The sequence below is a fragment of the Punica granatum genome, chromosome 4 (genome assembly GCF_007655135.1).
Source record: "Punica granatum isolate Tunisia-2019 chromosome 4, ASM765513v2, whole genome shotgun sequence".
In the NCBI taxonomy this organism is placed as follows: Eukaryota; Viridiplantae; Streptophyta; class Magnoliopsida; order Myrtales; family Lythraceae; genus Punica; species Punica granatum.
The window spans coordinates 38,754,695-38,767,320 of NC_045130.1; the positions used below are offsets into that span (position 1 = coordinate 38,754,695).

General features: G+C 33.5%; 1 protein-coding gene and 1 long non-coding RNA gene across 2 annotated transcripts; one reads left to right on the plus strand and one right to left on the minus strand.

Annotated features, from left to right (window-relative positions):
• The first annotated feature begins 1,321 nt into the window (after positions 1–1,321).
• LOC116202283 lies at positions 1,322–2,059 on the plus strand. The gene is made up of 3 exons (XR_004156040.1): positions 1,322–1,506; positions 1,612–1,750; positions 1,941–2,059. It is a non-coding gene; the product is annotated as an uncharacterized LOC116202283 (long non-coding RNA).
• A 1,310-nt stretch (positions 2,060–3,369) lies between these two features.
• On the minus strand, positions 3,370–4,394 carry LOC116204411 (putative receptor-like protein kinase At1g72540). The gene is made up of 5 exons (XM_031536483.1): positions 4,274–4,394; positions 4,050–4,168; positions 3,863–3,965; positions 3,597–3,681; positions 3,370–3,481 (listed from the first exon to the last, which is right to left on the minus strand). The coding sequence occupies exons 1-5, from the start codon at positions 4,392–4,394 to the stop codon at positions 3,370–3,372; spliced, it is 540 nt and encodes a 179-aa protein (XP_031392343.1).
• Between the last annotated feature and the right edge of the window lie 8,232 nt (positions 4,395–12,626).

The following is a 12,626-nucleotide window of genomic DNA, read 5'->3' on the forward strand; positions in this document are numbered from 1 at the left end:
CAATCAAGAATAGTTATTAGATATAAAAGATCAGTGATAACTTAATTTCACAAACAAGATAAGGAAAAAATTTCTATAAAAGACGAGAATTCAATATAATTTGTTAAGATTTGCGCAAAAAATTAATCACGGCATAATGAATTTGTATCTTCAAATATAGTCAAGATTCATTTGGTGTATACTTTGTCTTATGTTAATTAAATACATAAAAATTGGTGAGCTCAAAATTTATATAAAAGTTTATGTGCAAGAAAAAGCAAAAAATTGAAGAGCTCATCTTGAAGTCTAATTGTAGCAGTACTAAAACAAACTTGAGTGTGTGGAAAAATTGAAGAATTCTAGTAGTAACAATATTTTCATAAACGGATTGATCACGGTTGATGTGCGGTACTTTTACTATTTATAACGTAATGTAACATATAAAATATAATATAGATAACGTATCATGTCTATGTTTATAAAACGATTATTTGATTTGCCTTATTAAAAAATAAATATATACCCACACTTTTTAGTAGTGTTGCTTCTATTTACAAATACATATATGGATATGAGATTGATGAACCCATTTCTGAACATTATGAAATGGAATCTCCCATTTTCTCTCTATGGATATTTTTTTAGGTTGTCATCTCTAATTACCTGATCTATTACATACTCCTAGTTTGCTTGGAGTTGCTCTCTTTTTTTCGATGTGAACCCTAATATCCAGAAACTCAATTGGGACTCGATTAATTCAGTCGAGCCGGGTCGACCTGTTAAGGGGTAAAGATCTCCGGTGTAAATTTTTTGCATTCACAAGGACTTGAATCCGAAACCTTACTTAAACGAAACAAGTGTTGAACCAATTGATGTTGATTACTAGTAGTTGCTTTTGTTCATAAGTTTAAACACATTTTTTTATAGACCATATTTTAAAATATAAATTATCAGAAGATCACGCATTAATTACAATTTATATTTTAAAATATAGGGATCTATCATAAGATAATTATCTTCTGATATATCCCTAACTTTGGATTTCTAAATTGAAATAATTTTTCAAATAAATTATGTATCAAAAGTTAATGGTCCAAAAAAAAAAGGATCAACGAAAAAAGTTGCGTATAGAAGTATATTATCGGATTGTACAAATATATTATCAAGTGTTAAACTGCACCCATTACCGAAACACCCGAGTAGGTAGGACAACCCGTCAAACATCCTCGAACACATTCTCATTATAGTTTGTTTACTGCTGAAATTTTTTTCCAGTTATTGACAATTATGGACTCGGCATTGATCGAGTTCCAGAATGAGGAGCTGCTGCAATTAACAAATCGGTTCAGCACAGATCAAGTCCTCGGGAATACCCAGTTCGGAATAGTTTACCGGGGAAAACTCGAATCAGGTAACTCCACAAGCCCGAGCGCCGATGAGATCATTATTAAAGTCGGGCGATGGCCTCAGCTGTATACGGATTATTTTTGGTCTGGAGAATGGGAAAGTGCTCGGCCGGCGATGAAAGTACGTACGCTGCTTTCCTATTGATTTGACTATTATATATACTCGCTTTGCTTCACAAAATAAGTATTTTTTCCGTTCCGGTACGAATTATAAGTTTGTATGCAGAATGAGATACTCGTCCACGAAGAGATTAGGTCCCATCCAAGCGTCACGAAGCTGATCGGATACTGTGACGAAGACGGTCATGACGTGCTTATTTACAATCTCAAGCCACTCGACAGTGTCCAAAACCTACTACCTAAAGGTGTCACTGATTTCGTCCTTTTTCTAATCAGTTGTTAATACGAATAATCCAATTCCTCAATCTCGCCTGCTAGTTATGTTAATCTTTATTTAGGATTTGAATTAACTCTACCTAATTAAGGGCGTCTTTCGTTATTTTCATTGTTCACTCGTCGATCTTGAAAAGAAATCAATTAAGTTTCTCTTTGCAGAAAATTTCAGATGGCTACACCGCGTGAAGGCGATTATACACTTAGCGTTTTTCATCGAGTACTTGCACGCCCATAATCCGCAGTACTTTCTTCGCAATTTAGATGCAAGTCACCTTATGCTTGACGAGGTTATTACTAATTTTTCGCCTCATGATTGGCAGATCGGTGGTTAATTGTTTCCGATCGTGACAGTCTTTAACCCGAAAACTGTTGATTGTATGTGCAGGGATACAATCTAAAAATATTAGATTTCAGTATGTTTCTTGGTGGAACTTTTCAAGATATGGTGAAAGCACCAGATACTGGAAGAGCTCTCAATGGAAGTTTTGGTTACACCGATTATCCTGCTTTATTATGTTAGTACGTAGAAACTTTTCCTTTTCTTTATCGCTATTTTGTTCATCCCATCGAAATATTTTGCAATGACTTTGTTGCATGATAATTGGTTTATAACAATAACTATATATCTAAAAGAAGTCGAGACGATGGCTCCGGGTTTTATATGTGGCAGATTATTCAAAGGGTCTGGGACCGTGGTCTGACATCTTTGCATTTGGTGTCCTCGTTCTCGCGTTGATCAGTAAAAGAGCCTATGATCCTGAAGAAGAAGGAATTCGATATGAGTTGGTTCTTGATGTGTGGGCCAAATTACAGCACGAAGAAAGACCCAAAAGAGTGAGGAAAAACCTGAGGTATTCAAAGTACTCCAAGTTTTTCCTTGTCCACAAAAGCCTGATATCGGGTAAAGGCTATTCCTGTCGCGACGGCTTTGCTCTTACAAGGCTGGTAATGGAGTGTGTAGAGGATTCAGTTTGTTCCCGGCCCTCGATCAATGAAGTTGTCAACTTTCTACTCAAGTTAAAAATTGTTCGGCATTATGGTTCTGATCTGGGCGTCGACCATCTGCTTTGCCTCCGCAAGGAACACGCTTAGTTACGCTTGATGGCTAATAAGATCATGTTATGGTTCTGCTTTTCAATTTTCTGCAATTTAATTTTCTGCTTCCTAATTTCCTCCTCGTCCCTCTCCCAAAAATACAGTTCATATTATACGGTTCATAGAACCGAAGTCTTTAGAATCGGTTGTCATGACCAGTAACCCAAAAAAATTGGTTATCATGGAACCCTTGTAATTTTCTTTTTTTATTGGTACTGGCAGCTTTGATATGTCATTCACTTTATTAAGCTGGTGATCCTTTTTTTTTTAGTAACATATGTTGAGAAATTATATATATATATATATATATATATATGAGGTGGACAGTTAATTGTTGCGGACAACCGAAGTTTTATTAATGGAGTAGACCCAAAACCAACGGACTAGGAAAAGAGAATTAAAGAAAGAGGAAAAAACATAGGTGATCAAACGGGCAGAACGGGAAAAACAAAAGCGATCAAATGGGCTCTATCGGTCTCGATCCACAACATTCTCAAATGAAATCATTGAGCGTTCTAATCACTTTATTCATAGTGGGACGGCCTTCAGGGCATTTTTTGGTACAGTTGATTGTAAGCTCCGTCAAAGCTAAAGCGCTATCCTCACTAGCACAAGGTTCAACAGTTATGAAGTTATTGTGAACCATATGTTTTCTAGCTATTTCAAATAGAACTTTTGCCCACTCCTGCAATTCCTTCTCTTCGCCCCCTTTACACTTGCCTCTTTAGGTCCATGCTTCGAGATAGTAGTTGAATCAATATTATCCCAAAACTAAAAACATCCGATTTCTTTGTTGGCAGAGCACCTAGCAAAGGCAAAATATACATAAATCCTCATGTTTTGTAAAATATTATAAAAAATATACACAAGTTAATTAAAAAAACAAAGTAAAATATAGGCGATTCTATATTACAAGTCATGTTTGTAAAATATCAAAATATTTCAAAGAATGTATTGTTTGATGAATTGACATACATAAGTCGTACCTATAGCCAATTCAAGGGCAGAATAGCCCCTTGTAAAATTGCTGAAACCTCTACCATCATCCCTTGAGAGGGTCCCAAAGTCAGTGATCTTTGCTTCCTTTCCCTATGAATTTCGACAAGTAAAATACTCTAAAAAATATGAGGTTCTTTGAACATTCATTAATTATCAGTCGTTGTATGGACTTACTTGTGTGAGCAAAATATTTTGAGGCTTAAAATCCCCGTGCACATAGCCTTTCCCATGGATGTGCTGCAATCCTTGAGCAATGCCTTTTAGGATTCTCACAACATGATTCCAACTTAACCCTAAGAGGGACGATAATATTTTATGAATTACTAGTGTACATGTACTTTTATTATAAAAAATTTACCACTAATAATAATAATAAAATCATATAGAGTAGAATTAACCTGCTATATCATCAGCAAGATTGCTAGACATGTGCTCGTAGACTAAATAATACTTATCATTGTCTTCCCCATAAGCAATCAAAGGCATAATATTCTCATGTCGAAACTTCTCTCCAGCCATCTTCTCATTCTATGAATTAAAAAAAAATAGTCATTAATCATGTCTTCTTTTTTTCTTTTGGCTGGAAGTCAGCTTAATCATGTCGCCTCAATCAATAATCATAGATTTAATAAAAGAATAATAATCAATATTATATAATTAATTCACCTACTTCAAACTGTTGCCTTTAGTTGGTAGACTTTCCTTCCGAAACTTTTATGGCAACACTCCTATGATTGAAAACGCTCTTTTGTACTACTCCAAAACATCCGCTGCCAATTTCACCATTGTAAGTTGACTCATTGATGTTGCCTTCGTCCAACTTTCGTGGAGCCATTAACTCTTGTTTTGCCTAATTTGAACCTCCTATTAGCAGTATATTCTTTCGTATATTGAGCGATATGTACAGTCGACAAGCCTCTCAAACATTTATGCAAATGAGAAATGAGTTAGACGTGATATTGGGATCCTACATTTTGCATGATCAAAACTCACACCTATTTTATTTCAAAGAACATGAGATTCAAACATCCCGGTTCAGTTGTTAGTTCTCAATTTTGCACGAGTTAAGAAATTAATTCAATTTATGTTTACACCCTTCTAATTTAGTAAAATAAAATGTGCATGGCTCCTTTAGTGTTCCATGCGTAAAACCACTTACAATTTAGAGTTTTGATCAATAAAACTGTCGAGTAATATATGTGTTTTATCAATGGCTTCCGTGATACTAATAAATTAAGTTAATAATTTTTCTTATCAACTTGAACCTTTGTTTTTTAAACTTTTTCTGTCCTTAATTTTTTATTTACGGAGGTACTAACTAGCTTTGGACTGAATCAATACTTACGATTGATTTTGCTCGTACATCTTCATATGATTGACGAAAGTAAGTTCTACGAGGTTCTAACCCCTATGCGTTACATAATTCATGAAAATGATATCCAATGGATGTTATGTGTTTATTATGTCAACCAGTGAAAGGGCCCACACTTCGTCGGATGCCCATTTTTTATTTTTATTGGCTCTGGAATATAAAAATTTCATAGCTAACTTATGAAATATGCGTGCTAAGTAATTAACTAAATGTCCAATATGTTATATTACTATAGAAGGATTTGCACTACGCACAAAAATAAATGATTTTTTTTAAATTATACTCAAACTAAATTATTTTTAGAAGTATATTTCTAAAGTCATTTTAATTCCTTGGGTCACATACTATGTCTTTCATAATGTGAGTAGCTTTTAATTCAGTTTGTGCCATTTTTTAATTGAAAAAAGCATTGTTTCTTCAATTAAGAATATGTAATAATTAAATAAACCAAAAAATTTAGGAAAAAAACAAAAGAAGAAAAAGAGAAGTGATGGCCTGTAAATGTGAGGTTAGGAAAAAAAGGAGAGAGATGAGAGTGAGAGAAATATTATATATATATATTATGAATAGGAGAATTATGAATTAAATATTTAATAGTTAAAAACAGTGTATGAATTTAACAATTTAGCATTAACTTTCTCCATATTCAATGAATCTTAATTTAAAAGACTATTTTATAGCAGATATTTAATTTTTAGGAGAAGGAAAGTAACATCAAGCAACTTCTTTCTTCCTTTTGTAATATAGATATATCATGATTCACGCATAATCTTTTACTTGCATATGGAAAAAAAAAAACTCATCTTTATTGCGGTGGTATAAAACATGAGGTCATGATTCTATTTATGTAAAAATTAAGTTTTTCCGCTAGCTTTAGTTTCAACTAATGGCAGCACAATGAATCCTCATGCCCCTATTATTTGAATATTAAAATGCATTTCTAATATAAAGTACAATTAATAAAAGAAAGGCAAAGATGAGAATTGAGGGAAAAGGGTTTCAAACCCGTGCAAGAAAGGCAAAAGGAGGGTAGTTTCGCTGGCCCAACTATCGGATATTTATTATTCACTTTTGATTCATATATTAATACTAGGTTTTTTAGTCCGTGCATTGCACGGTACTTTCACAACAAATATATTTTTATTTACATAATTTAAACTTATTTTTTTAGTTAAGTTTCAAAAATTTCATGAGAAAATATTCCATTTTATTTAGTATAAATATCTACTAATTATATCTAAATATCTAGAAATTTTCATCAATTCATGTATTACAAATATATTGAAAAGGCAAAAAAAATAGTGTGTTATGTTTTCAAAATTATGAATTTTCTATTCAGATAAAAATTAGTAATTATAACTTTTTTCATTGCACTTGTTTTCGTATTATATGTTGTTATCGTGGATCCGCTCTTGAGATCTTAACCTCTTTGCTGACGATATTTTATTAATTGAGATTTCTGATGAGTTATCAAAAAAATTGAGGTAATTTTTTATTTTTTAAAAAGTCAAATTTCACTATTTATTGTGCTATCTTTACTCAAATTGTATATATTAAATTTCGTAAATTTGATTAATTTTAGCTAAAATGAGTCAATTATTTTCATGAGAGATTTACTTAATTAAGGCTTTATAAGATTTGCAATAGTTTAAAACATTATTCAATAAAGTTTAAATTCATATAATTAACTTTTCTATTTTCCTACGATTATGAATATTTATTTACTATTGAAATAACAATAATGATTCAAATTAATGTATTCTTCATTTTCACATTTGCTACTATTATTTATAATAATATATATTGTTAATTAGTTTATATTTAACATATTAATCTATGAGTTACAATACATTAACTATTATACCCCTTTTATTATACAACACTGACGGTAAGATTTACATTGAATTGGCATTAGTATTGATAGTAAAAGTACTATTATGAAACCATCTGATGCAAATAATTAGTAGATTTTATCTTTTATAACATATTTGTTAATGTTGAGAGGTGAAAGTCAATATCTTTTAGTATCATATTTAACTATTTTAAGTATTGATCTTAATTTGTTTCTCTCCCATATAAAGATAACATCTCACCACTAAGATATATATATTGATCGTAAGGCATATATACACTCCAATGCATTAATTTTACTCAAGTTTATATATCTAAATTCATATAAAGTTAGCTCAAATTTGTATAATTTTAACTAAAATGACTCAATTATTTTCATAAGGGATCAAGGTCTATTTATTTTAATCAAATATCATATAATTATTTGAGGTTTGAGAATAATTTTAAAAAATAATTTTGTCATTTTTAGTATATATGCGACTTAATTGTATATATATTTACAATTACATCACTCTTTATTTACATTTAATTTATGTAAATATATCATTAATATAGTATTTATTTTCTTTGAGATAGTAATTTTTAATTCTCAATATCATTTACACTTTTACTTTTATGACCTATATTCAAAAAACTACCTTTCTAACCCTATTTAATGTGTGGGTTACAACTTTATATATATACGTACACATTTACTTTTATGGACCTTATAATATTTAAAAAATTACCTTTCTAACCCTATTTAATGTGTGGAATACATCCGTCTATATATATAGATGACATTCGGGGAAGGAGGGTGTAGTATAGCGGCACACGTTCTCACTTGCCAATCAAGAGGTTGTAAGTTCGATTTTCATTTTGGGATTACCCGTATGGATAGAGCCAAGACTTTCTATCAGGAAGGTAACATATCTGTGTGCACAAGTATTATGCCCGTGCATGCACCTTTTTTTTTTTTGGTAAACTGCATGGATGATATTATCATCTATAAACATTGTATTTACATTACATCATTTGATGCAATTAATAGTGAAAAATTTAATGTCAAGAGCTTACTTGAAGTCTTTGTTGTAATATTCAAAACTAACGGAAAAAAATATTTATCCATTTTATAGGATAGGATAGAGAAAAATAAATATTATGGCAAATTACATAAAAATAATTAATTTTTGATCTCATCTCAGATTTATCATGTACTATTATTAATTTTTCATTTTTGATGAGAAAAGTCATGAAGGGGATCGAGCACAAAGAGAGAAAGTAGTACACTGATTATTTCGTTTTCTTTTTTATTAATTAAATAATATATTTATTTTAAATTTTAAATTGACTAATGAAATAAAACAGGAATACAAACATAATTGCTTTTTTTCTTATTTTATTCATTAAAGATTAAATTAATATATATAATATAATAAATTAAATTATTAGAATAATGAAGAATTAAAAAAATTGTGAGAGTGTGAAATGTTTTATTATGCGCTCTTCCGATGCTCGAAATCGGACAACTTTATTAAGTATTTAAGATTTAGGATGTGTTCATTTGTGCAAGTTGCCCATTGGCCCCATTCGAATACTGAATATGAAGAATGTGTTACATACTTTCTTGATGGTTCGGGCCGAAACCGTCCAGAGCCCAAGCCCAATTCTACTCAAAGCCCAAAGGTTCGTTCCCGCCAAATCCCTCATACCTTAGCAACCAACTGTGCAGCTACTCATCGCCCTTCAATTGAGATCAGGCTTTCGCTTGTATCTATCACCGCGTTGAGGTACCCACTTGGCCTGATATAATGATATTGAGGCAGAGATGCGTGGCCGGTGGGGATTTTCAGTCGGTCCGATCTCCCCGATCAATCCCAGTGGCTCATGATATTACTGGCATGTCGTCAACGTGAACGCTCATTTCGGGTTTTGAGGATCTGATATTTTGGAGCCCCAAGCATTTCCCTTGCTCTTCTAGTACTGCCAAAGTTGGAGTTTTTTCGTCGGGAACAGAGAATAAATTTCACAAACTATAGTCCAATTCAGCCTTTTGTAATCGCCTCTGGAAACTGAAATCCCTGTTCTATAGGAACCCTTCTCGTCGAACTCCGATGGGATTGTCGATTTTATTCATTATTTGCATGCATCCTCCGCTCATCGATTGCTCTACCTGCGGATCTATGATAATGTTCTACATCGTAGAAAGAAATATCTGTGCTGGTTCACGGGACCAAGACAGCTCCTAAACTGATAGGCTCGATCCTGCACGATCAGCTCTCGATCCAGAGACGGCCAATTCTTTTGTGGGGTTGCGGTTATTCGCGATTGTGTTTCTTCTCTTCATGGTTGTGTTAATCGAGGAAAGGGAATTGCAGGAATTCTTTCATAGCAAAGGGGCCGGGGTGCTCACTTCTCCTTGCTTCGACGGCTTAGTAAAGGTTATTGCTTTGAGAGAAGGTTGAAGATTCGGCTCTGGACCCGCCGTGGCAGGCACTTGGTAATTTCATGCTGGAAATTTTTTGGGTCTTCTTCGTGGTGTACCCCTGGCAATTAACTTCCCAGGGAATCCTCTTAACTGTCCACGGCAAAAAAGTCTACTCATTAACAATAAAAAATGATTTTATCTTGATGGCTGTTTGGCTTTGGACCACCGAATAAGTATATATGCATTATCTACACCGAATCTGGACAATGTCGCGAAAAATGTATACGAATGAAAATGAAGTGTATATGGATGAAATGAAACTTCACCATAGTTGTCTTGCAATGAGAGATCGTACGGGAGCATTGGAATCATGTTGTATTTCATAATATCTGACGCAGCGTTCACGCAAGTAACCCGTCACAAATCTGTTAATTTGAGCACGAATACCGGTACTACGACCTTCTAGTACCTGTTGATTTTACGAATACCAGGAAATATGCATCAAACTCGAATCGACTCCGAGATTGGGGAAAGAGCACGAAAGTTCTGAATTTTATTCATTGATCAAAAGACAACTGTTTTAGCCTTAGGGTTTATAAAGCTTAAATTGGGATTAAAAAAATCTAAATTGCACGAAAAGAAATAAACTTTCCTAAAATTGCAAAAACACCCAAAAAACGATAAAATGCCCGTTTAAGGTCCTAAACGATGAAATTTGCCTTAAATATCGAAAAATCACGGTTAAGATAGAGTCATCAGAACCTATTTTTCTCCAGGTACCGATTTGCCGCTACTTCTGCCGCATCAATATCGCTTCGGTGTGATAATCTTCACAGTGGCAGAATCCTTTCCATGATGTGTAATTGAACTTTTGGCGAGAAATTTTGAAGAGAAGTTCTTATGTTTAGTTCATAGAAATCCAATGGATTGGGTGGGTAAGAAACTGGACAGCTATGTAATTGTTCAACTAATCGGACTAAAATATATAGTCGAAGCAAAAGGAAACGGGGCCTTTCTGATTCTCTTCTCACTTCTTCAGATTTGACAAAGTTCATAGCGCAACCCTTCTTAGACTGCATTTTCAGCTTGAGCATTTGTTTCATTTCTATGATGATTCTCCAAAGCAACAGTTTTCAACAATATACGCAAATCAGTCGGCTCATTTAGTTGTTTTGTGATGAATCAGTGCGAGAGCAACTCGGTTATTGATAGATGATTTGTGTAATTGAATATGCAAATTTTCCTTCTGATGTTGGGTTCACATTCTACATGAGGTTACAACTCATGGTATTTCTCGATTTAAACTGGTTCTCCAGAAATTTCTTTCTGGTGCTTTTGTAAGGCCCTTGAATATCTTAACTGTTGGGTCCTTCGTGGAAATCGGCTTCTCATCTCGGTTTCTTCTCCGGCCGTCTATGTTCAAGCATCGCTTGTTCAATGAGTCTATGCTCCTTGTCCTGTAATCATCCCTTCAGGCTTGGTCATTGCTCCATCGCGACATGAATTTCTAATGTAGTCTAATGTAGTGCAAGACCCGGCAGTGGTTCAGGTTTCGGGCTACTTGCTGAGGTTTTCTTCCAAATTGTCTATTCATTGGTTTAGCCTTTATCTGGACTACTTCAAATTGATATAAAAAAAGGCAACATCCGTTAAATATCATTTTTGCGAATTAAGGACTAAGGCCATATCAAACTGACTTTTGTCGATCATATGAATAGGTATACAAGCTAATTAGTAGTAAGCACTGATTTAGTCCTAAACGACCAGTTTGTTATGTAAATATGTTCGAGCCAAATCACGAGTTTGATTATTTCGATAAAATAAGACCAAAACATCAAATTGTGTTTTTACCCATGCACGTAAATGCTAAAGCAGTACTCGTGCTTTGTACATGAAAGGACACGGGTTTAATTTCACGAAAATAGAGAGGTGTAAATGTAAATTGAATTAATCTATCTAACCTATTAAAGTAGGAACATCCTTGCAAACCGTCAATTTTCGGCTAACGCCCTTAACTCTTACCAATATATATGGCTCTCGTGTGGCTTGTGTGGCTCCTACATGACTGTTGACTTGACATTTTTTCAAGAATAAATATTAAAAACTTGAAACAAATAAACAAAAAAAATAAAAATACATAAAACAAAAATGAAATAAAAATAAGCATTGCGGAGGAAAATCGGAATTCCCTCCTAGCCTCCTCTTCTTGGAGGTTAATTGTACTACATCAGCAGTGTGACTATGTCATTATTGCATTATTGTTTAAATGTCATAGAATAGAAAGCAAAGGATTACTTGTCTTCGTGGAGGTTCAAGGTTCGTGAGACTCACGAGGGAGGCACGTGATTGATGCAGGATTTTTACAACTGTAGCAATGTGATAATTTATTATGCGTCGTTCAAAGTTTTGAATTCATTAATTAATTATACAAAGGAATAATTTAAGTTCATTATTCATAAGGACGTAGGGCCAAAACTAATACATGAACGAGGATTAGTCTGATTGAGCTCAATAGAGAGAGAGAGAGAGAGAGAGAGAGAGAGAGAGAGAGAGAGAGAGAATTCATTATCTCCATGATATGCGCACCCTAATTCCCTAATTTTTCAGATCTGGTTCTCAAGTTTTAAATTTCTTTTTTTTGTTACCAAGGAGGGCCAAGGCATAGTGTAATGAAAGATAAATCCTAAATAACTAATAAGAAGACACGGATAGTCCCACTAAATATCGAACCTGCGATCTCTAGGTCCACAGGTTAGGTGTGCATCACTACGCTACACCATCTTTTGATTCAAGTTTTAAATTTCTAGCCTATAGGAAACTTTTATCACTGTGGATTACATGAATTCGGTCAGTTTTTATTTTATGATGTGATAAATCGTTTAAAATATTATTATTGGGAATTCAATCATAATGAGGGCATACCCATGCTACGCAAAATTTACAAATCGAACAAAAACATATACTGAAAAACTTATTAATTCTAGACATTTTTTTTAAAAATTTCAAATCGAGAGATTTTCGGTTTATCAATTTTATAATGAAAGTTAATTAAATATATTGAAGGGTGTGCGCACCCGAATGTTGACTCTCGTCGGGGCACGCATGCGCGCGAGCCGATCGC

Coding starts and splice junctions, on each gene's coding strand:
- LOC116204411 (XM_031536483.1), bottom strand. CDS start 4,394: ATGGCTGGAGAGAAGTTTCGACATGAGAATATTATGCCTTTGATTGCT. Junction 4,169..4,273: donor TCTTGCTGATGATATAGCAG/GTTAATTCTACT, acceptor CGTCCCTCTTAG/GGTTAAGTTGGAATCATGTT. Junction 3,682..3,862: donor TGCCCTTGAATTGGCTATAG/GTACGACTTATG, acceptor TGCCTTTGCTAG/GTGCTCTGCCAACAAAGAAA.